General features: G+C 38.2%; 1 protein-coding gene across 1 annotated transcript in view; it reads left to right on the top strand.

The window, feature by feature from the left end:
• The first annotated feature begins 531 nt into the window (after nt 1–531).
• LOC127442780 (homeobox protein aristaless-like 4) overlaps nt 532–26,038 on the top strand; it is a 30,110-nt gene continuing 4,603 nt past the window's right edge. Inside the window, exons 1-3 of the mRNA XM_051700965.1 lie at nt 532–1,186; nt 15,311–15,624; nt 24,443–24,571. Of these exons, the coding sequence (XP_051556925.1) occupies nt 841–1,186; nt 15,311–15,624; nt 24,443–24,571 (789 nt within the window). The 5' untranslated portion in view covers nt 532–840. The remainder of the gene's footprint in view (nt 1,187–15,310; nt 15,625–24,442; nt 24,572–26,038) is intronic.

Here is a 26,038-nt window from a genome sequence, read left to right as displayed (position 1 = left end):
GGAGCATGACATCGTGAACTTCCAGTAAATGTAAATTTAGTGAGAACTGTAGGTTTCTCATGTGGCCTGTAGCCTGTCTTCTAGATAGAATATATTATCTATATTATTGTATTAATCTGAGCAGTGATCACCAGACCTGCTGACACGTCACATCAAAATGTAACAATACAGGCCACTGAACTGAAAGCCTTTTACCATTACAAAAGCAATAGTGAAAATACTTTAAGAGATGCACAACTATCATAAACAGGCCTACATATAGGGCTCTAGCCCTGTTCTTTGTTTTCAGGATAAAGGTTTATTACGTATCAACCATTAAATTGCATCTTCTGTGTTGCCCTTCACATTCAATCAGTTATATATTCATATCCCAATTACATTAAAGTCATGTGTTAAGCACCCCACATATTTCCAAAAAAAAAAAAAAAAAAAAAAAAACATTCTTCTGACCTCACCCATTCATTTCATCTACATAAAAACCGAGGAGAGGTCTTAACTTAGAGTCCGTCTAGTGGTCTACACCGAGGAGATCTGGGCTGCATCTTCAGAAGACGCATTATTTTTGTTACTCCACTAACCTTAAGGGGGCTTTTTAGCTTTTGCTTAGCTATCCGTTTCTGGAAAACATCTGAATCATTTTATAACCAAACCCAGCTGCCGCTCAAGTCTATGTGTGCGTGTGTGAGCGTGTATGTGTGTGTGTGTGTGTGTTCGTTTGTATGAGGAAGAGGGAGAGAGTGTGAGAGTATCTGTTCGCATTGCTCTCCAGAGAAAAAAGCCTGGACGTCTGTTTCTTTCCCCAAACTTTTTTTTTTTTTTTTTTTTTTTTTTTCCTTAGGAATGAACGCCGAGACGTGCGTTTCATACTGCGACATGACATCCATGGATTCATATTATAGTCCATCTGCACCGCAAGGTAGGGATCACCAAGCGAACCCGTCCAGGACATTCCAGGCGAGTGACACCAAATACATCCCTGCTTTCCTGACCAACAAAGGTCAGACGTACGGGGAAACATCTCGGAGCCCGTTCCAGCAACAATGCCAGTCACTGGATGCAACTGCTGAGGAAGGCACCTTTAACAAATACCACCTCTTCATGCAGAGGTCCTCCTGCAAAACTCCCCCAGACAGCAGCAAACTCCAGGAGGAAAGCGGACACAACGGAGGGCTCATCGCTTGTTATGGTGAGTTTACAATAAAGTATTAGTGGAATATTCTTAGTATGCGGCGAGAAGAGTCTTCCACTCTCTCGTACTTTATACATGTAGAGCAAAAGAGCAGTTCTAGGATCTGAATGGCATGCTTCTCTGACCCTGTGAAGACAAGATAATCTGCAAAGCCCTTAAGGAAAATGCTACAATTAGACCAGGTTATTTAATTCATCAGAACGGAGATCTAGCACCCCTTTTGCGGCTGAAGAGGCGGTTATTTATATTGATAATCACATCAGAGTAAAGTCTCTGTAATATTTACAAAGCAAATGCAATGGACTTCACAACTTACTACCAATAGCCTATAACTGTCCCAGCTATCACAGCAGCACGATTAGGTGGAGGCATAGCTTCCCCGATTATTAAATGTGACCTTTGAAGACTGAATTAAATTATACGATAATCAAGTACAATTCTTAATATTTGATCTGAATCGGACAATTAAATTAACACATTTTCGGTAAGCGAACGCAGTAATTTGTATGGTTTAACAGGTTGTCGAGCAGCACATTATTATTATTATTATTATTATTATTATTATTATTATTAATTGTGATTGCAGCCTCGTATATGTAAACTAATATAAGAACCCCTCTAGTCTATAAATTTAAAGTTGGGGAACATGTCGCACAACTGTACACACGCGCACGGCCTCTTGCACAGACAGGAAATGAAGTGATGTGCTTTTATTTGGAATTATATGCAAACATAAGACACTGCAGTGAGAGGCGAGCTTTCGCAAAGGCTGCTTGAAAACGTTGCTATGTTTTATTACACAAATGTCAAAGTGGGATACCGAGGCACGGCACGAAAAACTGAACTTGATCAAAAACACATGGGCGCAAATAAGCTGTACCTTGTTTATTTAGTAGCCTACATTGATTTTACATTTCTGTTTCATGGATAAACTCTACTGAGTCATCCCTTTAGCTATACATTTATCATAAAAACGTCACAATGCATTTCTTTCAACACATGCGAGCAACTTTTGAGGGAACTTGGGGACATAATTTTTTCCACACTTTTATTCCAACCACCACATTTAAACAGAAAGTTGTTAAACAATAAGTGAACTACAAGGCAGGAAAAGTGACTGTATATCGGGCTACACAAATTATAGAGAAAGCCAAAAAAGACGAAAAATAAATAAAAATCACGAGCCGAAATACAAAGCGTTTTAGCGATTACAAATAATGACGTTGGGAAATGCTTCAAGGTGTCCACAAATGTTTGGGTTAGTTAATGCATATTTAACAATTCACATATTTTGAACTGACACTAATTTGTTTGAGATGATCACGTTATCATAAGGAGACTACACATCTGCGTAATGTGCTGTGCGGCCAGATACAAGACAACTTCTCTGGAATTATAACAGGCTTATAGCCTTATCACTAAATGAGTTATTTCCAAGAATACACTGTTTTTGGTATATGTGAAAATAATGAAAATAAATAAATAAATCAAATAAATGAAAGAACATAAGGGCAGAACTAGAACATTATAAACAGCGCTTTAAATAAATGAAGGCTAATTCGCTTTTCAGGTGCGTTTCAGCACTTTTTAGCAGTTTACCGCAATGCAACTTCAGCCATAACATCTATTTAAATATAAAAAAGCCTGAAACAATATAAGCCTGTGATGATTATATTTGGAACACTAAAGTCATTAAAGACATCTTTAACAAGAATAAATCTCTCTCTCTCTCTCTCTCTCTCTCTCTCTCTCTCTCTCTCTCTCTCTCTCTCTCTCTCTCTCTCTCTCTCAGTCTGATATAGGCCTAAGAAGCCTGTGGGACTGGGCTGGAATAAAAATGTGTCATAGTTACTGGTAGGCTACACGTCTCGGTTTCAATTGTCAAAAAGACGTAAACATCACTGTACGTCGAAACGACTGTCTAAAAAGAAAAGTGTCAGTCTAGCAAATAAATGTTACCGAATAAATGCAAAAGGGAATTGGTAGGCCTACTTGTAACGTAATAAAAGCAAATAATACAAATAATACAAATAATAATAATAATCATAATAATACATTTCGACAAAAGCACCATGCAACACAGTAACATCGACATTAATAGTAACACAATGAGAGGTTTGAGCATTAAGAAAGTGATTGAGATCGGAAGAACCATTAAAAAACGACCAAACAACCCATTATCCGCTTCACAGATATAGATTACAGCTTTCGGGAACGCGCTGCATAATAAACTGCATAATGACGCAACAAGACATCGACATACAGGCTAGCCTACTTTTAAAAGTCTACTGGTCAGCTGTGCAGATTTTAGCATATAAACATCGAGTTTCCCAGGCGAATCTAAACCTCTCTGAAGAGCCACCTTATAGCCAAGTGTACGACCTGCCTACTGTAACATTAAAATGTCAAATTAATACAAAACAAGTCGACGTAAGTGCCAGAAAAACCTAATTAGGTGGATTTAGACCTACTTCTAAATAAAGTGAAATTTTGAAGCGAATACTGGCCTAAAGTATGTGTAAAACATGTACAAAAAAGTGGCAAAGAGATCTTCAGCAGCTGATTCTAAATTATAGCTCGTCATTGCAAGAAAAACAGCAGTAACCTGTAGCTGCATTTTCAACGTAGTTTTACAAATACAAAACCCTCTTTCAAAGTAAAACGCACTCATTTATGCTGGGCTAAATAATTAGGGATATCTTTTTATTCAGTGCAGGTAAGGGCTTATGCATCCTAAATCAGAATAGAAAAGTCTCTTGTGTTAAGGGAGAGTTGACATATCAGGAACATGTTAATAATGACAATATCCAGCTCTTTTCATTTATCAACAGTTAGTAAACGGGTCTAATGCCTATTACTTGACTTTCATTGCATCCTGCATAAAAAGCACTCTTCATTTTCTCAGTTCAAAGGGATGATAAAATAATTGATATAAACTGTATATGCATTCCTGTAACATCCTGGGCAACTGATTTAACCCATTTAATCCCAAATTTAATCCCACGTGCCTGTTCTCCTGGGATAGCCCAATTAAACAAACAGTATGCCTTTTCTAACAAAAAAACAAAAAAACAACAACAAAAAAAAGGGTAGTGAAAGAGATTTATTCTTGGGCACAGCTGTAACCGGTGGAAAACTACAAAGTCAAATTTTGCACAATTGCTCAATAGGACCCAACAGAAAACTGCAAACTATAAAGTAACAATTTAATATATATATATATAGTAACAATACTTTGAAATCTGTCATTTATAATGGGAGTCATATGTTTGACTATGTGTTTTCCCACTGGTCACATTTATGACTGCTTACATGTTTACTTGTCCTGTGAGCATGATTTATATGAGGCAGAGCAATCTATTAATAAATCAATAATAGACCCCTTAAATATTATATGTAATAAATATGGAAACTGTATGTGTATTAATGTATCATTTTATGGAGCTTTGACACAGACATCATTTCTCATATTTTGCTTGTCCAGGGCTCTGGTCATGTAACTATTTGCACAACTCATGTAAAAATCTTCACATGAAATCAAGACAGTCTGCACTTTCATCTATATTTAACAACTCTCTCATAAATCTTTACTTCTAAACTAAACTAAACTTCGGTCACAATTCTATCTAGTGGGATTAAATGGGTTAAATTGAAAACACATTTCAATCAATTTAATCATACCTGCACAGAGTTTATGATTGCTGTGCTACATTTATTATAGATTAGGCTACTAATACATTTGCAGTGGACATAAAAATAAATAAATAAAAAAAATAAAATAAAAATTTGAGACACATTTTTGATCATATAATATGAGCAGCAACTTTGAAGCACAAAAACAACTATGCATTCTGATGAGGCAGTCCGACACAAATAACTACCTTTCATTGGTCAATGAAATTTAAAAATGCAGATAATTAAGACAATAATGATTATCAGAATGTAACTTATAATTCATTACTTTGACTTGATTTAATTTACAAAAACGTGTTAAAATATAATTATTCGTGCTTGGAAGAACTATTAAGAAATAATTAAATGCCAAAGGTGTAAAAAAGTACAACATGCAAAATGTACTGCCAAAGAAATTTGTATGCCAAAAATGAATTTTGTTTAGGCCCACTTTGTGTATTGTGATTTTATGAATTGTTATGTCTGAGGAGGAAAGTCAGAGAATAAAACAAATAAAACCATGACACTTTCCAGAATTAAGTGTGACTTTAAGATTTGAAATGGTACTGCAATCACAGACTATATTTGAGACCCTGTGCACAATCATTTTAGGTTGACATGTGGTTTTAAAAAGTTTTTGACTAATTCATACTTTATGTGGTCAGTATATCAATAACAAAAGAAGAATGACACTCTAAAGGGGGAGCCCTTCATTACCTCAGTGAAAGCCCAGTTTGACCACAGAACTGAATAAAGTGCACCATTAGCCAAGAGACTCCATATACAGAAGATTAATCTGGGTCTAATATGGGTCAGATGTACATTAACATGGTCTCAATTTGTTTTTCCATTCAGAGAAAGTGCAAAACCAAAAGAAGCCTATGAAATGTTAAAAGATGATGACTTTGTGAAACTTCGTTAAACAAATGCCTTGGAAAAATACTCGTGTCACCATTGCAGTTTTTAGATTTGACATGAGTTGTTGATGGAACAGATCACTAACTTTTGTAAAGAATATCAAGGGCACATGTGCTTTACCTATGCGCTTACAGTGCAAATGCCTGTTTTAGATAAAGTCATTATGAACAACATATTAAAGCATTCAATCATTTTGGATACACAAAATGTATCAGTGGGCTTAACAGTGTTCATGGGCTAGAATATACAGCAGCCTTGAGTTTACATTTAATAAGAAATCATAGTAAGATGTACATGTGGCTGTAAAGTTTATAGTTCCATATTTAGTTTGTTAACTATAGGTCTATAGTTTATAGTTTTCATATCAGTGATTCACTGACGAATCATAGCTTGATGGAGAGCTAAGAGGCAGTCTTGCGAAACAAGCAACAGAGCTCATGACTTTGTTTTGGTAAAGATTTGGCTATCATTTCTTTTTTATTATTATTTTATACTTTGGTATTTGCCAGGATCTCAAAGGCTTAAACTTGCACATAGTTTGTATCTAATGGCTCAGCTGAGAACAGCTTTTTTATGTTACAAAGCAAATCACACAAAACGTGTTGTCCTGTTGTGACTTGTTCAGTGGACTTCTTTTGTATTGTTAGGAGCCCCAGCTCATTATGGACATTTTGGAAAATAATTTTCATCTTGATCGTATGGTTGTGCCTAAAATAATATTAAGAGACTGAAATAACTTTTAACAATTATGACCTTTCAGTTTTAGAGCTTGTGAACCTTTTTCTTTTTAAAAACTCTCAGTAAATCTAGCCAACTATGATTTTGTGAGCATTTGGCTAGTTTGAGAAATAACTACATGAAAGGAAGTAGTTCAGTTCTGCATTTCTATAATGAATTTTGAACTTGTCCTTGTTTCCAAGCACATAAAAATTGCAGGTTGGGTGCAAAAAATGTGAATGATTAAAAGTGGTTCATAAATGATTAGAATTACTTTGAGCTCTGACCTTTGTTCCAGTCCCATTTGCCATAAAAATAAATAAAAACACGGGCAAGTAATCATATAAATAAATAAATAAATAGAAATATGCAAAACATCACTTAGTAATTAAGTAAAAACTGAAACATATATAGTGTTACAAAGCTGTGAATTTAAATTATGATAAAATAACTGCATACATTAATTATCACTATGAAATACATTTGATTTCCAAATTTCACTTACATAATATATTTTTTTAATAACACTTCAGAACAAAGTTGCACTATAATATAAATCATTAAGTCTAATTACAGTTCCTGATTATATTGACACAGAAGTCATATTTGAATCCTGAAACAAGGCCATCGCCCTGCTCGTGCAGCATCACACAGTTAGAAATAAGAACAACCACTTCAACCATTAATAAAAAATATCATAGGATCATAAAGTATCTTCAGGTACTCTTCAACATGAGAAAAAAAAGCAAATTGCTGCGGTCTGTTGATCTAAGGAGATGTGACAAGGTCTTGGGATCATTTTACCAGTTAGCTCATAATTTGGCTTTACTGTTAACATTAGTCTCACTCTGCTTGCCTAATCGGCAGGTCGTCAGTATGCTTCAAAGACCAGGTCTCCATTTAAAAAGTGCATAATCAAAAAAAAAAAAAGTAGTTTCCCACAAATGGGTCCTCGACTACCAGCGCTCAAGCAGAGGTGAAATCTATTTTTTTAAGAGAAACAAAAAAATTATACACCATTTAGTGGCATATATTTAAAATATGAACAGAAGAAAAGTAATTTATACATCTACAGTACATCCACTCTTTTAGCAAACAAAAATTTTATGAAGATAAGATTGGATTGGTGATTGGTGTTCAGATTTGTTTTTATGCCATGTTAGCTGCTGGTTCTTTTTTTAACATTTATCTTGACATTATCTTAAATTACAGTGATTTAAGTAGTAGTTGTTGTTGTTTTTAACAGCATTCCATAAAGCTTGTTAAATACAGCACCGCTTCAATGTGGTTTCTAATTCCATCCAGGAGATTCTGGATTTTACTAAGGGTTTTGGAAATGCAATTTCAACTGCTAAACAAAACTAAAAAAAACCCCGGAAGAATAGAACAAGGGGAGACTTTGCAACATGTTCAAATTACCCCTGCATCAGAGATTCTCTCTGTGTTAAGAAAACAGTGATATGTTTTTGCCTGAGAATGTTTCAAAAGAAAAGCCACATTCGAAATCATCGAAATACACAGCTTATACAGAGTACTTTACCCCCTATATTTTTCACAAAACCACCAAATATGATCTCTCCACAAACACAATCATGGGAAAGGCAGCAACTGAAGCAAAGTGGTGTTAGTAAAACCATCAAACATTTTTGCTTTATATAGATTGACACCCCCTTGCTTCCTGTTTGAGAGTGCTCGTGGATTCAAACTTCTATTCTCAGGTTTGAACAACCTCATCTAGAGTTTAAACCATTTTTCTGTCCTGACACTCCAAGAGACCTGGGCGACTTGAGCAAACTGTGATTTTTCGTGAGAAGAAGCTTTAAGGAAATGCTGTGTTTTCTTGCCCAGCATGTGCGCTTTGCTGCTGCCTGCTGGGATAAACCGTCTTTCAGGACTAGTGGTGTTTTTGGACTTCTCTGTGGATACCTATCATATTCTCACTACTGGGCTTTTTTTTTTTTTCAGTCCACACCAGCCAAGATGCAACTCTTCCTCTGAAACAACTGCTGTCTTTTGAGTTGTTTTGCATAGAATAATACACTTAATTCTGAAGACGACATCTAACGCAAGAATGTTAGGTGACCCCTAAAACATAAAGCGATTAAGAGGAGGAGACAGTCCTTGTGGTTTGGTCAGGCTATGCTCAGAATTGTGCCCCAATAACCAGAGCTGCTGTTGTCACATCTGCCTTTGCGTATGCGATTTGCTTTGGTTTTGCCAATGGCTGTGTATGCAGACGTTTACTAATGAGGCCCACTCTCTACTAATATCTTGTGGTGTCACGCTCACAATCACCAATAAAAAAATCTTTCACCATTTCCATATGCCTCCAGCCAAAGCCTCTCTTCATATCACAACCTATCAATCATAAGCCTATGTTGCCATGTCCGTCTGTAAGAGCCTGAAATAATTAGATAGCGGAAGGGAAGTTCAGACATGTTGGCCTGGCTTCAGAGAACTAAGCTGCCTATTACAATTCAATCCATATTTTAAGGACAGAAAACAAATCTAATTACAGATATAAATAAAAGCTTAGATGAGCAAATAGTCATCCCACATTTCATTTACCCTTTGTCTTCAGTCATAATAAAGATTTAACAGTCTTACTACACATGCACATCTTATTTATGTTTGACTTTTTTAAACATTTTTGGGGGCTTTGGCATATTTCACCATTAACCCTTCACAGAGCCCCAGGTAGCCTAATTTATAGTGTTTCTTTTATTTGCCTGCTGCTGACCCTCACAATCAGATTCCATAAAAAGGCATAGGGATGCCCTGCCGCTTTACAGCTAGTTAAATTACACTTTGATGTGTTCCCCCATTTTCAGCTGGTACTAAATGACTGCCCCTTGTAAAGATGTGACCCATGCTAACTCACAGGGTCGAGCACTGACACCTACAAAGTCCGGAACCACTGGCACCTTTTTAGAGCAAGTTGGTCTGGAACAACTGTGTGAGCCATTCATGCATATTTTATGAAAATATATAGTGGTGCCCTTTCCCAGTGGTTTATAGGATATATCAAATGGCAAACTATTTGAAGATATTTGTCGCTGGAGTCAGAGGTAAAAGTAGATGTTGTAAAATAGGTTTACAAGCCCCATTCTATGTATGCATACAGGTGTGAATCCACTCAGGTTAAAAAGCCAATTAGTCCCTCTCCTGAACCTCGCTGTCACCTAACTCACAGCTGAACTTCTTTTCCTGTCCTGTCACCCTCTGTGTTGGCATAGCACTGCCGTTAGAATACTTAATAGCCATTTTTCCACCACTGGGCTGAACGGCTTATGTTGAGTCATGCTATTCTGTACTGATCTGAGCTCTTTGTCATGGTTACAGTTTCTTTTTCAACTGAGGTGCTGTGAAATCAAGATTAGAATGGAGTGTCTCGCCATGTGACCAATCACCGTTTGCCACGTCAGTAAAGGTGTTCCACCAGAATGGTTCTCTGTACTAAGTACAGTTAGCTTATCGTCAGAGAAACCAAGACAAAATGATTTGTAATCATGCTATACCAAACCGTGTTGATGTGGAAATGCTACTGGAACCATAACTCACCACGCACAGAACGTTTTGGTGGAAAAGTGGTTAATGACTCTCTGCGATTTCAGTGATGCATTTAAACAGAGATCTTCGAACACTTTATATATTGTGAGTAATTTCCCTCATTGAAATGGCTAAGAAGAACACCTCAGATTCACTACTTCAGACTTCACTAGCTCTGTAAGGAGTAATTGCAACTGATGTGTGGTCTTAGAACCAACGTAATAAATTCTCAAAGCACTGATGTAGAGCAGAGACTAAATGGGAAACATACTAAAACCAAAATAACACCACACAATTACTGGTGCTCTAACAAATATTCATACACAATAAACACTACAGGCAAACATAGAAATGGTAATGAACAGAAACACGAGAGAGCTGAATTTATGTTACGCAGACAGAAGGAAAAAGTCACTTTGGGCAATATTCAAAGCATTTTACACTACTGTTAGCTATTTGTCTATGCTACCAAAATAATGTTCTCATTTGCATTCATTGCAAAGGAAGGAGATTATTTCTGTCTGTGGAAGAGTTTTTTCCTAATGCCATAAACGACCCATGAATCTCCAGTGTGTCTACCAATACCACAGACAGGGTTAACCAGCAGGACCATGTTCAGCTTTGAACCTTTGTTGCAAATCTTTAACCACAACCCCCTTCAGAGCTCATGTCCAAAACTTTTCCACTCTGACAGAAATGGTTTGCCGTGAGATTTCTTGCCTAAAAGGCAGGTCACGTTACTCGTCCATATGGCGGATCAACAGGGACAGCCAACTCTCTGTTCACCTTGAACAACAGAGAGCCTGGGTTGAACCCTTGGTGGACTACAAGACTGTCACAATACCCCAGGTCTGCCAAAAGCCATCAGTGACACAGGAAATAAACAAAAACCTTTGATCGCTAGGCCTTGATTCCAAACAGGCTGTCAGCTTTTCTGTGTGGGGGCAAGAGGCGTGAGGCATCTGTAGGCACAAGCTGAAAAATATTTATGTTTGAGTAAATATGCTGCTCCCACTTGCTTATCATGATGTGTCAGTCCTGGGCAAGAGGCAATGTGGGAGCCATTAGACCCCCAGGCCTGGCTCCATGTCTGTCATGAGCCCACGGGGCCTTGAGAAGGCAAACAGGCAGACAACCAAAAGGGTGGGAGTATATATAACCTGCTTTGGGGTCAGGAGAAAGAGCAGTCTCTAAGGTGTATGTATTGACAAAAAGCAAAAAAAAAAAAAAAAAAAACCTGCTATATTTACTGAGCCAGAGGTCTCTGCTTTGCTCCTGAACAACTAAGTAGATCAACTTGAAGTTTAGTGAAAAATTTAATGACATTTATATTTAATTTCAGGAGAAAGAAATACTGACTGAAAATATTTTTTCCCAAGGGAGTCAATTTTTGAACCATTGTCAGCAAATAATTTTCGCAAAACCACATTAAAAGTCACATTAGTTGCAGTCCTGAAAATCAGAGCTCACAATTATAGACCTTAGTCAGGGTAGATGCCATATTTAATTTTTCATGTTTGAAAAGACGCTGTGAGGGGTAGACATTCAATCTCTGTTCAACAGGTTCCACTATCAAAATGTTTGTGATCGTATCCACTTATCACAACCCGTGTTTTATGAAGCTTCTTGTCAACTGGATTTCTTTTAGCATGACTTATTTTGAATGTTTCATCAGCTGAAAGATCAACATGAAGATATTAAACAGTTCAACACATTGAACAGACTGTACCTCTATCCCTGACAATCTTGTTTTCATTCTCAACAAGGCTGTCAGGGATAGAGGTACAGTCTAAAAATTAAAAATGGCGCTACTCTGGCTAAGATCCATTGGCAGTTGGAAGAGAAGTACTCGGAGGAGTTAAAGACTGTTTGTGCAAACATGTCCTTCCATGTTGTCCACATTACTCAACATTGCTCTGTGAGTAGGCCTACAGTGCTGAGAAAAGCATGTGCGCCAGTAGCATCTACACATTATCCTCTCAGATCAAACTTGAGAAGGCTTTAATCAAGGGTCAGATGAGAAAATGAACACATCTCAGCACTGCATTACCTAAAATAACTTTGTGTCACTGAGTGCAGAGCTAAAGTAAGACAAACTGCTCTGGGTCGCCTCTGGATCACATCAGAGGGAATGTTCCCAAAGGAACTCTAATCCAGCTTTACACCCTGTTCCTCCAAGAGCCCAAGTAAAAGAAACAGGGCAAAAAAGCCAAAAGTCTGCCAATACGCCCATCAATTTTGTAAAGCATTACGATTTCAGGAAGCATTCAGTTCTCGGTAGAATAGCTTCCACTGAGCACAGACAGGTAATGAGCACTGAGAGAGCAGGAGGAATGACCTAATGTACTGAAACCCTCCAATTTATTTATTCGAGTGAATTTATGACCGGCACGCTGACTGGGGTTTCACAGCTGAGCTGCTGTGTGTTTCCAGTGGCTTGATGCTGAAAACTACCACTCTAGAGTCTTGTCACTGGCCTAGTGCGGCCTTATAATGAGCTAAGCTCCATTCTGCACCCTTGCCACAAACCGTGATTGAGGCTGTGCTCATCAGCAGGGCTGCAGTTTTCAGATCGTGCTTGGGCACAGAGGCGGGAAACCTGTAATTTTATATCAGTCATCAATAACAGCCTCAGTGTCTGTTTCACATGAGCTGCAGATTTATAAGTGAAGACCAGCAGCCATTACTGTTGCAAGTCTGATACAAGCCACATGCCTTACAGACTCTCTATTCCACACACAGAATGGACCTAAAAAAGTAAATTAATTGTGAAAGTAAATTCATGAAGGACAACACTACACAATGGATAATATTGTATTTAATTTCTCAGTTTTGTATTTAATAATGTTCTTTAATTTATACTCAAACTGTGAACATGTCTTAAAAGTGTAATTTCTGTAATTGCACATTTTTGTTACACAGTGTTACTATACAACAGATTCCATAATGGAGGTTTTTGTTTTCCATTATAAACTTAAAAAAACTTGAAATAGCTATCATATACTTTAAAAAAGCTATTATTAATTTATCATTGAAAAACTTCAGTAGTTTATGTTCATTTCTGGTTTAACCCTGTCAAAGAGCTATCACCATTGTGCCCTTCAGCAGTTAAACTTGTGTTGTTCCAGGGGAATCAAACCTGTAATAATTGTAAAAAAGTTGCTTTGAATGAATCTGCTGACTTTTACAACATTTTCAGCACTCACTGAATGGGGAAAATCTGTGAATTTTATTTAAATATTAGTCCCTTTCCCACCTACAGTTCTGGTACTTTTCCTTCAGTATCTTTCTAGATGAGAACTCTTAGGAGGAACGGAACACCCGAGGACACAGAGGACACAAAGTAACCCCCGTAGTCATGTCATCTAGTATCAGCTATTTTCATTCTGACGTTATTTGCACATGTGTTTTCAATAGGAACAATAATAAAATCAACAACCCCGAAGGAGGACACCGGGATAGGAACTAAACTTTTGTATGTTTAGGGCTGTTTTATACGAACTGTGGCTGCATCAGAAAATATAGGCAGCTGCCTTAATAGTTAATGGTTTACACAACTGTGTTTTTGGATGAACTATCTGAACAGTTTAAAAAGCACATTATTTCATCCTACCTTCATCCATCTTTATACAGCCTCTGAAGGCAGCATGCAGTTTTCGGATGCAGCTTATGTCTTTCTGTATAGTCACACAGTGCAGAAAACTTAAAGCGTATCTCCTGATGAAGTCACACACGCACACACACACACATACACACGAAATGGGTGATTCTCTTTGGATACTTTGTTTGTTATATGTTATTTCTGTTAAGGGAATTGTAAAATTAGCGCAATCCTCTAAGTAGCAGGCTGGCAGTTAGTTTGCTTACTAACGGTGGCTGTGGAGCTCCTCTCCCTTCTCAATGCAGGCTTTTGACCAATCACAGGCTGCAGCACATCCCACAGTCCACATACACCCCAAAAAGTATCTACCCCGGAATAGGAGCTAAAAATGTCCCCTAAAACGGCTTGAGGAACTGTAGTTCCTTTGGTGCGAAAGTGACAAAAAGCACTAGTCCCAGGAAAAAGTACCTAAAACGGGCTTCAGTACCGCCAGTAGGAAAGGCTCTATTATGTGTTAAACGGACTCAGAGTGGTGCAAATAATGGTATATGCTAGTTATACCCCAGTCCAAATAGTGGCAGATATTATTTGCACCCCAACCCTGGTGCAAATAATGGTAGATACTAATTGCACCCTGGTGCAAATAGTGTCAGATACTATTTGCACCCATATATAAATACTAACAGTATATGGGCATCACTGCAGAGTTTATTGTGTTTATTTAGAGTCCCACAGACACACAACATTAACCTCAATCCCTAAACCTAACCTTAACTTTCCCTTAGAAAACCATAACCTTGGTTTTACTACAGTAGCCATAGTTTCATCATGGTGTTTTGTTGTAAATTTACAGTAACCACAAAATTAACCATGATTACTATATTATCATATTACGGTAGTAAAACCAGGGTTAATTGCATTAAAACTATGGTTTCTGACAAAAATTGTAAAAAAATTACTACAATATTACTATAGTAAAACAGTGATGCAATCTACACACAAGCAATGCCGAGCTGCAGGAACAAGTGCGATCGACAGACCCTGCCTCCGGATCAAACCCTTCTCTACACTCCCCGACATTCACCGTGACCAAATCACTGAGAAAACAGGAAATCGGATGGGAAAAAGAGTGGGATAAAAGGCAGAATTGAACCCAGGTCGCTAGGACAACACTACACAATCACACTTTACACCCCACGCCACTGCAGCGACATTAATTGTTTTGTTTGTCATATATTTCTGTGGTTTCAGCAGACTATTGGGGTGCAAATAGTCACTCCGAAAACATAATCAATTAACCAAAATATTTAATAAATGAATTTATGAGGGGTAAGGAATGTGTACAACTTTGGGATAATGTTTAAAATGTTATGATAATTCCAAGATTTTACCAACACTTTTTATCTAAAGTAACAGGCCCCTGATAAAACTTAAGGTTCAGAGCAAAATTTTGATAGGAGAAGGGATGCTAACAATTGTCAAGTTCAAGCTCATAGTGATGCAGTGATTTTTATTATTATTATTTTTATATAAATAAAGTGCATGTTTTCATGCTGAAAACATAGAAAGAATAGGCAGTCCTTGAGAGTTCAGGAGAATTATTTCAATCATATCACTACCATATCCAATTAATGCAAAAACTTCATCACCATTTCTGTCTACAGGTAAAGACAACACAGGGCTGACAGATTCAGAATTGACCCCAAAAAGTGATCCCACAGGGATGGATGGCAGCTACCTCAGTGCAAAGGAGTCAGGAGTGAAGAGCCCCCAGGAGCAGCCAAATTCTGAATTGGCCTCTCCACTAGACAAGGGTGAAGGAGAGAGCAACAAGGGCAAGAAAAGGCGCAACCGCACCACCTTCACAAGCTATCAGCTAGAGGAGCTGGAGAAAGTTTTCCAGAAAACACACTACCCTGATGTTTACGCCCGAGAACAACTCGCACTGAGGACTGACCTGACTGAAGCTCGAGTACAGGTGAGTGAGCCCCCTTAAATTCCACATATCCATCATAAAATTCAACCCCATGTTTTGAATAACTTTTAAATGAGTCTCTGTTGATCTTTGAGAAATGAGGGACAGGATTCATTTTAAATGAAAAATCAACAAATATTTTTTTTTATGTCTGTAAAAGAACAACAACATTTGAAGTGAGAGATTCCTTAAAGTGCACATATTATTAAAGGTAAATAGACAATACAGAGCAAAAGTTGACTGAAGCTGACTGTCACAAGAGAGCATAAAGAGAAAAGGGGTTTCAGATTAGACATGTGCAGGGTCTGCTTTTATCTACAGCTTCTACCTGAACCTCTGAGCCCAGCTGAGCCTGGGTCTGGAAAACCAGAAATGTTCTTGCCCCTACCCTTACATTTGCATATAATCCTTCCAACATTACTGCTGCATTCCTGCACTGACAGACAGACCAGGAGATCCCTTTACCCAACCCCAAATGCACGCTTTACTTAGAAGCCTTGGATTTACACTGTTTGTCTTTCATTAATGTCCCACACAGGAAAGAATGTGTCCCTCCCTGCTCTCAAGGGTAGGCGAGAGAACCTGGCCTGAATCTCCTTCATGCGGTGAGGTTTGCTTATAGCCTCCATCAGTGCACATGGCTCTTATCTCTGGCAAAAATTGGCCTAGCCCAGAATCTGCAGACTTTTTATTCGGATTTTCTCTCTAGCTAAATAGCTAGCTACTTTTCTTGCTTTTTAGCACTGGACAAGTTAATGGGCAAAATGATTTATCACACATAGAGTGTTAATCTATAGTTAACAAAATTACTGACAAAAATATTTTTTGAGGAAGGGTTTTTGGATTTTGCCAACAATAATGAAGAGAATACAGTAATCAGCTATATCCACGACATAAACATAATATTACAACTTTCATTTGCACAGACAATGATGTTGCTTATGTAACGGGATCCAGCTGGTATGTGATAGCTCTGTGAGATGTTTAAATCTCACTCCCCTGGCCTCAAGAAGCACTAGAGACTAACACTAGAGGCTGTAGCCTTTAGCCTCCTCATTAGCACGCCCGCCTCCCATGCCGGCTGACGCCGGTTCGAATCCCGCTCAGAGCAGGTCAAGTAGGACTGGTTAAAGTGGTGCCGTGACCCGAATGGGAGTGAGGTTTAGGGGGATGAGTGTAACTGGAGCCAGCTGGTACGTGATAACTGTGCGGTATGTGTGGGACTCACGCCTCTGGCCTCAAGAGGACACTAGTGACTGATGCTAGAGGCTAGAGCCTTTAACCTCCTCGTTAGCACGCTCGCCTGCTTGGAGCGGGTCGAGCAGGACAGGTTATTATAACATAGTATTGAATAATTCATATATACATTATATGGTTTTATTTCAGGACCTCAAGTTTTCTCAACAGTTTTCACATGTTATACTTTGATGATAATTTTTGATACATGCTTGAATTAATAAATTAAAAATGTATCAAAATGTTTGAAAATTTGGTTGAAGTTTGGTCTTTTACAGTTTGACGTTTCACAGCACGATTTTGTTTTGATGTTCCACATCATGTTTGTGTTTTTTGGCAAACTACAATTTAATTTTCATAGACTAAAATTATATTCCAAAAAATTATATGTATTTCATTAAGAGCAAAATGGACAGAAATGTTTTTATAAAAATGAATGAATATGACATGAAAAATATTGAGTATATTTTAAGACAAAAACTATGGCTAAAAGCAGTGAGACTTGGAGCAGATTACATTTGATTTTAAAATCTGAGCAGTCAGGACATATCTGGTCAAAGGTAAAGAGCATAAATATGGCCAATTCACTCACCCAATAATTTAATCTGTGACTGGAAATGTGTCAAGAGCATAACAGTACTCCAGCCATGATGTGTACATAAGAACCACCCAAAAATTCATAAAAGCTTGAATCACAAAAGTATACATAATAATAATAATAATTCAATCTTGAAGTTAAAGTGTAAAAAACAAAAACAAATAAACAAACAAAAGGAATGATTTTGAAACAGAAGAGGTGAGCTTGATTGACAGCAGAGGCAGGCCACCAATCCTCAAAGCTACTCTTGACTTCAAAGCTGCTCTTTCCCCTTTTCGTTTAGTCCAGTGTTTCTGTTCTCTCTCCCCTGGTGCTGGAACATAAATAAAGCTTCATAATAAGCCTCTAAGCCGCTTTAGCTGTCAACATCTTTACCAATTACTGTGGTACTTGCATGTATGGGCAACATGCAGATTGTTTCTTGCCAGCAAAATGCTATTTTCTAAATACATGCTGCCGAAAATTTATGTACTAATGCTGTCAGCTTCCACCTTATGCTCGGCAGCACCACTGAAGGGAAGAAGAGGGTAGAAAAGAAACAGAAAGAGAGAGAAAGAGAGAGAGGGAGGAAAGACCAGCATTGTGCAGACCACATATGACTAAACTAAAGCCCCAAATATTCCTCCAGCCATGGTCTCTCTCTGTTAGTCAGGTTCAAATGTGGGCTTTAGGTGGAAGTCTAAACTGCACATCTTTGTACAGGCTCATCCATTTGAGAGGGAGAAGAGTGAGAGAATCTTTCCACCTCTTATCTACACGCCTCTACAGGGTTGGAGGGGCAGATATGGAAAGCCAGGGGCTTAGGCGTCAGGAAATTTAACATCAAATGAAAACAAACTTCACTTTCTTTCTTTTCAATTTCCCAACATCGCTGCTTACATTTATGAAGGGGAAGGCAGTCTGAGACTAAGATAAAAAGAAAGATATTAATAAAAACAAACACAATTTATGTGCTAGTGCGTCATCTATATGACATGACATATTAGGCAGACATTTTGCATTGATAGGTGCCCAGACAGTATCAATTACTAGCATAATTTCAAAACATGACAGCCATGTAACCTACCAGGGTCCCAAGCGGAGAGCTACAAAAGTGATGCGGTCTCTGAAAAATCCAAGCAATTCAGAAAACAAATGTTCTTTTTTCTCCAGGCAGCTAAGCTCTACAAACATATGATGTGGAGCCAAGGGACGCTGATGTCCACCACTACATTAAGTGCAAGCAGAGCTAAAGAGGTATCAGGTTACACAGAGATTGGCTGACATCAGTAGATGCAAAAACCACAAACTGATTGACCAAAGACCTATCCCCAGATCCAAGTTCAAGCTCCGTGACAGATGCAGATTGCAAGACAAAAGAAAGTCTGCTTTTGAAAAAAAATAAAAAAATTCCACTCCACAAATCAATAAACAGATAGTTCTAAACAGAGAGGAGCAGAGATTCAAAGAATGGAATTTTGGCAGCTCTTTAGACTGTGAGCCATGAGAAATCACTTTATGTATAATTTGTTCTCTAATTCCCAAGTCTCTAAATAACAACTGTCTATTCAGACAAACTGAATGCATATTTCTATAGCAAGGCAAACTAAAAAAGAAAAGTAAGTCCAAAGAATGCAAGCGTCAGATAAATTCCAACACTATTTGTTAAGTTTCTAAAAGCTGAGAGGCAATCTCCTAATCCATCAAAGCGAGCATGTGGTGGAGGCAGAGATGGGGACTCGAGTTAGAGACTCGGATTCGAGTCGCATTTTAAAAGACTTCAGACGTAACCTAAAATGACTTCAGACTTGACTCGACTACACACAAAGGACTCATGAATGTTTCAAAAACAACTCAAGTCTTTTAACCTTAACTATTAATATAAATAGAATTTGTGTTTTATTTGCATGGTTTTATTACATCTGCTTCACATCATAGAATTTGATGATGTTTTTCACATAAACCCCATAAATGTGATGAGTCCCATTAAACATGACGGCACCACAGTGCTATTTGTGCTCACATTTGGCTGTGCCCTCAGAATCAGAAACTTCAGGAAGAACACATTCTCAAAGGTTATAGTCACATTAATTAACACACAAAGCTAGCTAATATTGTACTGTCACAAACATTGGGTAGTGTAGCTACATAGCTCATTAGGATCGCCGATGCAGGCCAGAGGTTACGTCAATTTAAACCTAGCACTTTTATTAATATTTCGTAATATATATGCCGCCACTCCCCCCTCTCTTTCTCTCTCTGTCTGTCTCTCTGTCTCTGTGTGTGTGTGAGAGAGAGAGATTTGTCCTGTATTTTACTGTCTTGCAATCAACACGTGTATTTTTTTTGTGGACTTAAAACAGCTGGCAAGTTTTTGTCAAAATTATACCTAATGATATGGCTGGGCAATAAAATGATATCGATAGTTTTGATATCGAAGAATGTTTTGAGTAATTTTCTATATTTAGCCTATGTCCTACATCTAGAGTAGCCAGTCGGAACAAGGAATTTTTCTTGGTGACAGAAGCTTCCAGTGCATAAAAAATACAGCAACAAGACAGAGATAATAATAAAAATAAAAATTGAATAAAAATAAAAAGTGATTAGAAAATATAGCCTAAGTACATACAGAAATACACAATAAGACAATATAAACTCAGCAAAAAAAGAAACGTCCTCTCACTTTCAACTGCTTTATTTAGTGCGTAAATATTTGTATGAACATAAAAAGATTCAACAACTAAGACATAAACTGAACAAGTTTCACAGACATGTGACTAACAGAAATTGAATATGTCTCTGAACAAAGGGGGTTCAAAATCAAAAGTAACAGTCAATATCTGGTGTGGCCACCAGCTGCATTAAGTACTGCAGTGCATCTCCTCCTCATGGACTGCACCAGATTTGCCAGTTCTTGCTGTGAGATGTTACCCCACTCTACCACCAAGGCACTTGCAAGTTCCAGGACATTTCTGGGGGGAATGGCCCTAGCCCTCACCCTCCGATCCAACAGGTCCCAGACGTGCTCAGTGGGATTTAGATCCGGGCTCTTCGCTGGCCAAGGCAGAACACTGACATTCCTGTCTTGCAGGAAATCTCGCACAGAACGAGCAGTATGGCTGGTGGCATTGTCATGCTGGAGTGTCATATCAGAATGAGCCTGCAAGAAGGGTACCACATGAGGGAGGAGGATGTCTTCCCTATAATGCACAGCATTGAGATTGCCTGCAATGTCAACAAGCTCAGTCCGATGATGCTGTGACACACCGCCCCAGACCATGACATACCTTCCACCTCCAAATTGATCCCACTCCAGAGTACAGGCCTCAGTGTAACACTCATTCCTTCGATGATAAACGCGAGTCCGACCATCACCCTGGTGAGACAAAACCGTGACTCGTCAGTGAAGAGCACTTTTTGCCAGTCCTGTCTGGTCCGGCGAAGGTGGGTTTGTGCCCATAGGTGACGTTGTTGCCGGGGATGTCTGGTAAGGACCTGCCTTACAACAGGCCTACAAGCCCACAGTCCAGCCTCTCTCAGCCTATTGCGGACAGTCTGAGCACTGATGGAGGGATTGTGCTTACCTGGTGTAACTCGGGCAGTTGTTGTTGCCATCCTGTCCCTGTCCTGCAGGTGTGATATTCGGATGTACTGATCCTGTGCAGGTGTTGTTACATGTGGTCTGCCACTGCGAGGACGATCAGCTGTCCTTCCTGTCTCCCTGTAGTGCTGTCTTAGGCGTCTCACAGTACGGACATTGCAATTTATTGCCCTGGCCACATCTGCAGTCCTCATGCCTCCATGCAGCATGCCTAAGGCACGTTCACGCAGATGTGCAGGGACACTGGGCATCTTTCTTTTGGTGTTTTTCAGAGTCAGTAGAAAGGTCTCTTTAGTGTCCTAAGTATTTTATAACTGTGACCTTAATTGCCTACCGTCTGTAAGCTGTTAGTGTCTTAACAACTGTTCCACAGGTGCATGTTCATTAATTGTTTAAGGTTCATTGATCAAGCATGGAAAACATTGTTTAAACCCTTTACAATAAAGATCTGTAAAGTTACTTGGATTTTTACAAAAGTATGTTTAAAATACAGTGTCCTGAAAAAGGGACGTTTCTTTTTTTTTGCTGAGTTTATATATATATATATATTTATGTATATATGTATATATACATACACTGGCGGCCAAAAGTTTGGAATGATGTACAGATTTTGCTCTTATGGAAAGAAATTGGTACTTTTATTCACCAAAGTGGCATTCAACTGATCACAATGTATAGTCAGGACATTAATAACGTGAAAAATTACTATTACAATTTAAAAAATATATATTTTCAGAACTTCTTAAACTACTTCAAAGAGTTCTCATCAAAAAAACCTCCACGTGCAGCAATGACATCTTTGCAGATCCTTGGCATTCTAGCTGTCAGTTTGTCCTGATACTCAGGTGACATTTCACCCCACACTTCCTGTAGCACTTGCCATAGATGTGGCTGTCTTGTCGGATACTTCTCACGCACCTTACAGTCTAGCTGATCCCACAAAAGCTCAATGGGGTTAAGATCCATAACACTCTTTTCCAGTTATCTGTTGTCCAATGTCTGTGTTTCTTTGCCCACTCTAACCTTTTCTTTTTGTTTTTCTGTTTCAAAAGTGTCTTTTTCTTTGCAATTCTTCCCATAAGGCCTGCACGCCTGAGTCTTCTCTTTACTGTTGTACATGAAACTGGTGTTGAGCGGGTAGAATTCAATGAAGCTGTCAGCTGAGGACATGTGAGGCATCTATTTCTCAAACTAGAGACTCTGATGTACTTATCCTCTTGTTTAGTTGTACATCTGGCCTTCCACATCTCTTTCTGTCCTTGTTAGAGCCAGTTGTCCTTTGTCTTTGAAGACTGTAGTGTACACCTTTGTATGAAATCTTCAGTTTTTTGGCAATTTCAAGCATTGTATAGCCTTCATTCCTCAAAACAATGATTGACTGACGAGTTTCTAGAGAAAGCTGTTTCTTTTTTTGCCATTTTTGACCTAATATTGATCTTAAGACATGCCAGTCTATTGCATACTGTGGCAACTCAAAAACAAACACAAGGAGAATGCCAAGATTAATTTAACGAACCAAATAGCTTTCAACTGTGTTTGATATAATGACAAGTGATTTTCTAGTACCAAATTAGCAATTTAGCATGATTACTCAAGGATAAGGTGCTAGAGTGCTGGAAATGGGGCCAGTGATGGTGCTGTTTTTTACATCAGTAATGTCCTGACTATACTTTGTGATCAATTGAATGCCACTTTGGTGAATTAAAGTACAAATTTCCTTCCAAAACAGCAAAATCTGTACATTATTCCAAACTTTTGGCCGCCAGTGAATATATGTACAATATACAAATTTGCTATATACAGATGTAAGGGAATGTTCAGTAAAGTAATACACATAACTAGCTAACTGAATCTCAGACATGAAATCAGCCTGTTAGGAAGTATTAACAGGCAGCCCTGCTGTCATGCAAACCAATCAGGCTCGGTAGCCGCTAGCCATTATCTAGCTATCCGGCTAATTTAATATTGTTGTGTACCGAACAAGACAGCACTGACAATGCAATACAACAGCTTTCGACTGAACACAGCAACAACTCTGACATCACCATTGCAGTTTATTTATGTACTATTAGTTAAACGTTTTATCATGATCCATAGCGCTGTCACAGGCAAGAAAGTTTTCTTCTTGTGATATTTATCACCAGTTGGCAATCCAGTTTATGGTGTATTACCGCCACCCAATGAGCTGGACAGTGAAATTGGCTAAATTTAATCAAAAAGAGGTCACACACCTTATGTAGGATTAAATCCTAAACTGAGTGTACTTTAAAGATTTCTTACCCTATTGAATTTACTTGTAAACAAAGTTATGTTTAATTCATTCTTGAGGTCTAACAAACATGTGGAATGCAGTTCTGCCTCATTAATTATATGAAATGTACAGTACATATTGTGTGAAAAAATATTGTGATTCTTTTTTTTTTTTTTTTTTTTGGCCAAATCATCCAGCCCTACCTAATGATATTGCATTACATTGCATGGCAAATGTCATATTGCATTGCTTGTGTGCACGTTCTGAGCCTTGTTGAAATGACCATGAGAAAAACTGCGGCACCTTTATTACAAAAAGACATACAGGATAAATTAAGTCTGTGAAATCATAAAATAAAATACATTTTTACAATTTCAAGTAGAATCCTATTAATATCCCAGATTTTTCAAAGATCATACATTTATAATTTTTAAGTAGAGTATTTTTTCAAACAAAAACAAAATAAAATACATATATATAAAAGATTAAACGTTTAGTGACTTGAGATGACATGGACTCCTGACGAAAAACTTGAGAATTGACTCGGACTCCAGCTTAAAGACTTTAGACTTGACTCGGACTTCAGATGAAAGGCTTGAGAACATGTCTGTGGGGAGGAGTGACACCATTCTCTGAGGCCTCTTGCCCTGGTGGGTTCTTGATTTCCCCTCCCTGCACCCTGCTGCTGCTTATGGCTCTGACAGAAAAGAAACTCGGAGGAGGCCATCACAATCTGTCAGCTCCCACAACATCAAACAACGGCCAGGTCTCACTGAACTTTTTCCTGGAAAAGATGCTGAAAAATAATATAGCTGTGGGACTTCCAACATGAGCTCTAGACTTAAAATTATAGTGGCTGGATTGAGTCTCTAGGCACCAGAAAATCCACAACTGAACATCTGATCCCAAATAAGTCACAAAGTGATCACTGTTCAATATACTGTAAGGCGCAATAATGTGGAGTTTGACAAAGTGATTATATCACTTAACTTGGATAAATAATGCTTCATCACTCTGTCAATAAATCTCCAACTAAGAAAACATTTCCTGTGTATGATGTAACACTGCAAAAGGCCAGTTACAATGAGGTCACTTAATCGCATTTCCACTAATGTGATACTCTTATTATTATTAACGGTTGCTGTCTTGCTTGCAGGTGTGGTTCCAAAATCGTAGAGCCAAGTGGCGGAAGAGAGAGCGCTTTGGACAGATGCAGCAGGTCCGAACACATTTTTCCACTGCCTATGAACTGCCCCTTCTCACTCGGCCTGAGAACTACGCTCAGGTATAGTGACGTTTTGAATATTAGCTGAAAACTTCAAGGAAATATTACTAATGCAGAATATTGAATGTTGCTGACAAGTATTTGATAGTTTCCAATAAAGGGCTCAGGAAGGTGTAGTATAAGGATTGAAAACCAACAGGATTGCAGATCTGCACCACTGATATTCAGTATTTTTACATGCACTTTAAAAGTTTAATTTCATTCAGACTAAAACAATAATTCGTCTTTAAAATATCATATAAAAACTTTACACAGTCACATTTTTGCTAAGTCGTACTAACAGACACAGACAATGCGAATGCACCTCAAAGGTACACTTTACACCTTAAGCCAGTGCCACACTTGCCGATTTTTCCAGTGATTTTTAGGTGTGAATTTCATTAAAATAATCGCCAGGCAGGCGGAGGAAGACGAAGCATGCATTATTGCTACCAGCAGGAGGTCATTAAACACTTGCCCACTGGGACTACCTGCTGAGTTAATGGCTTTAAAAAAAAAAAACACAAAAAAAAAAAAACACAAAAAAATCGTTCTGTCGCTGAGGTGGGGTCTTAAGTTCTCATCAAGTAACCAATGAGCTTCTTTTACTGAAGAACTGGCAAGATGTCAAGCTGATCTGAACGCTTTCATCGGACTCAGCTGCATATCATCACAAATGCTGACTGTAATCCATAGTGATTCTGTCACCAAGCATTTTTCCTGGCTTTTTTTACTACACTAAATTGACATCAGAAAGCGGTGCCAAATCAGTCTGTTTTTACTGAACGTAATTTCTTTACTCACTGAAAACTGCATATGCACATACATGTTCTACGGCAAGCTTCTAATGTATAAATGCACAATCACACACTTTCACGAGGTAAAGTCATTCCATGAATCACATCCTAAGAGCGTTTTTTTTTTACACCTGGCTCATTTGCAGTATTTTTTCAGAAACTGATGCTATTTCTCCCTTGGTTTGGTTCGAATAGGCATATATGAATATGGCAATCACACTCACACCCGCACCAAAACAATCCACCTGGACAGAGAAAAAATCTGTAGGTCAGCTTGTCACTGTAATTCATCATTTAAAACGCAGATATAGCCTTTTGGTGGCTATATTAGATATAGGTTGATCTTCATGATCGCTTCTCTCTTTTGGATATTGGCAGAACAGACAAAGGTAGGATGCCGTCAGCAACTTTTTCACAGATAAAAACATGGCTTCTCTCTTTCTGTGTGTATGTGTGTGTGCACAAGTGTGTGTGTGCGCAAATGTGCGAGGTGAGAGAGAGAAAGAATGAGCGAGCTCTGTGACTTTGAAAACAGGTACATTTCAATGCAGAAATAATGCAAAAGCAACTAATGACTGATAAAAATAACCACAAAGGAAATTTTACTGTTTTGGTCAGTTTTAAAATATAACCTTGTGAAAGCCAATCGAACCTTGAAGAAAATGCAACATTGTAACTATTTTAGCCCCTG

The sequence above is a fragment of the Myxocyprinus asiaticus genome, chromosome 1, assembly GCF_019703515.2.
Source record: "Myxocyprinus asiaticus isolate MX2 ecotype Aquarium Trade chromosome 1, UBuf_Myxa_2, whole genome shotgun sequence".
NCBI classification, from domain to species: Eukaryota; Metazoa; Chordata; class Actinopteri; order Cypriniformes; family Catostomidae; genus Myxocyprinus; species Myxocyprinus asiaticus.
Note: the sequence above shows the minus strand (reverse complement) of the source record. Positions and strands in the feature narration are given on the sequence as shown.